The following is a 1,661-nucleotide window of genomic DNA, read 5'->3' on the forward strand; positions in this document are numbered from 1 at the left end:
AAGAGACACTGGATTGCTTATTAAAAATAAAACCTGTAACCTAAAAAGAGAACATAAACATCAATACGTCGTCGTTGAAGCTTGTTGTTGTGGAGCTGGATTTTGTGAAAATAAGGAACAGAAGCATTTCCGCTTATATGCAGGCTTCATGCTTATAAAGACACAGATACAACCGCTTTGTTAACGCAATCCGACTAATCTTACTGCATTGGCCAGATGTCCAGCAGCTATGTTACCCATGAACATAGGACATCGTGGGGCATTAAGACACTCAATAGGCTGAAAAGAAGGGTATTAAGCGCAACGGGTTTAGGGGCCTGGCAGCGAACGCCAGTGAGCGAGCAGGTTTAGTCGAACGCGCAAGTCCTGGTGCGGGTTTACTAAGGTTTCGGGTTTAGAGTTTCCAATTGATGAGCTTGGATGTATATGGGACTCTCTTCTTCTTCTCCACCACCGCTTATTTTGGATTGTTTTATTCGTTGGCTATTTTTTATACTTCTTGAATGCTGTATGTATTTGTACGTGTATTGAGAGATGATAAGCTTATGTCGGACACGATTTAGCAGATAACGTGAATGGCACTTGCCGCATTTGTTTTAGCAGAAAAAAGCTACGGCGATGGTGGTGTGCTGTGGGTTCTGTTTTATATACTTTCCCACTACAAAACGTATCGCATTCACCTTCTTTCCACTGTCAATTGTAAAAGTACTTTTTTGTAGTAGTAAAGTCGGCAACTTCCAACAAAAATAATTCTTTACCAACATGATATGAAATGACTGGAAACTGGTATCTGTGAAAAAAAGGCAAAAGGTAACAGCCGAAGTCAAGCAACTTTTGAATGTTGGAAGGAGCAACACCGTTTGACATCACTGTAATAGTTCCTATTCAACGGCAAGGCGACAACGATGATGATCAACGACGACGATGTCAGTTTGGAGCTGCTCGTTACATATACCGTTGTGAGGATACAATGGTTGGCGTATGACGTGTATCTACACTAGATGGTATCTACACTGCTTCACTGCAGCCATTGCCAGAGTTGCAACAATCAATGTCTGTAGTTTCTCAAGTCACCATAGATACAGATTACGACGCTCTTAAATAATAAGCTCAGGACACGTCCAAATGAGAAAGCTGTTCCGAAGGAACTAGCAATGTACTCAAGGATGGGCACAGTAACGAAGAAGTGTGGTAGTATATATATTTATTATTGTAAAAAGGTCAAATATGACAAAAAAACGAAGAGAGAAAGACAAAGAGAAGAGAAAGAGAGAAAGAGAGAGAGAGAGAAAGAGAGAAAGAGAGAGAGAGAGAGAGAGAGAGAGAGAGAGAGAGCAAGACAGAGAGAAGGTGGTAGAGAGCAAGAGAGAGAAAAGAGAGGTTATAGAAACCGTGGCTAACAATAGATAAGCTCAGAAACTATCTTATCAAATAGCTTCATCGCATTGTTGACATGGCTGCCGTCATCCTTGTCTGATAACCACCGAGCGAATGCTGTCTTGGTTGCCGGGAATGGATCTGTCCTTTGGTGCTGGTTGGAGCGATGGATAGCGTTGTATGCAACGACTAACCACTCTTGATCCTCGGTGTCCTCACTCTGAAAAATAGCCCAACAGGCTGGCAACACAGCGTTCTTGATCACCGCATTGCACTCCTCACCG

General features: G+C 42.4%; 1 protein-coding gene across 1 annotated transcript; it reads right to left on the bottom strand.

Moving 5' to 3' along the window:
* Positions 1-295: 295 nt before the first annotated feature.
* BDB00DRAFT_866258 (uncharacterized protein) lies at positions 296-1,220 on the bottom strand. The gene is made up of 2 exons (XM_053126202.1): positions 879-1,220; positions 296-810 (listed from the first exon to the last, which is right to left on the bottom strand). Exon 2 carries the CDS (start codon positions 762-764, stop codon positions 597-599), a length of 168 nt encoding a protein of 55 aa, XP_052972025.1. The 5' UTR covers positions 765-810; positions 879-1,220; the 3' UTR covers positions 296-596.
* Positions 1,221-1,661: the final 441 nt, after the last annotated feature.

Source organism: Zychaea mexicana (assembly GCF_025766255.1).
Source record: "Zychaea mexicana strain RSA 1403 chromosome Unknown BDB00scaffold_344, whole genome shotgun sequence".
In the NCBI taxonomy this organism is placed as follows: Eukaryota; Fungi; Mucoromycota; class Mucoromycetes; order Mucorales; family Lichtheimiaceae; genus Zychaea; species Zychaea mexicana.

What these genes read in the sequence shown, in the direction of transcription:
- BDB00DRAFT_866258 (XM_053126202.1), bottom strand. Translation starts at nt 764, where the DNA reads ATGTTGGTAAAGAATTATTTTTGTTGGAAGTTGCCGACTTTACTACTA.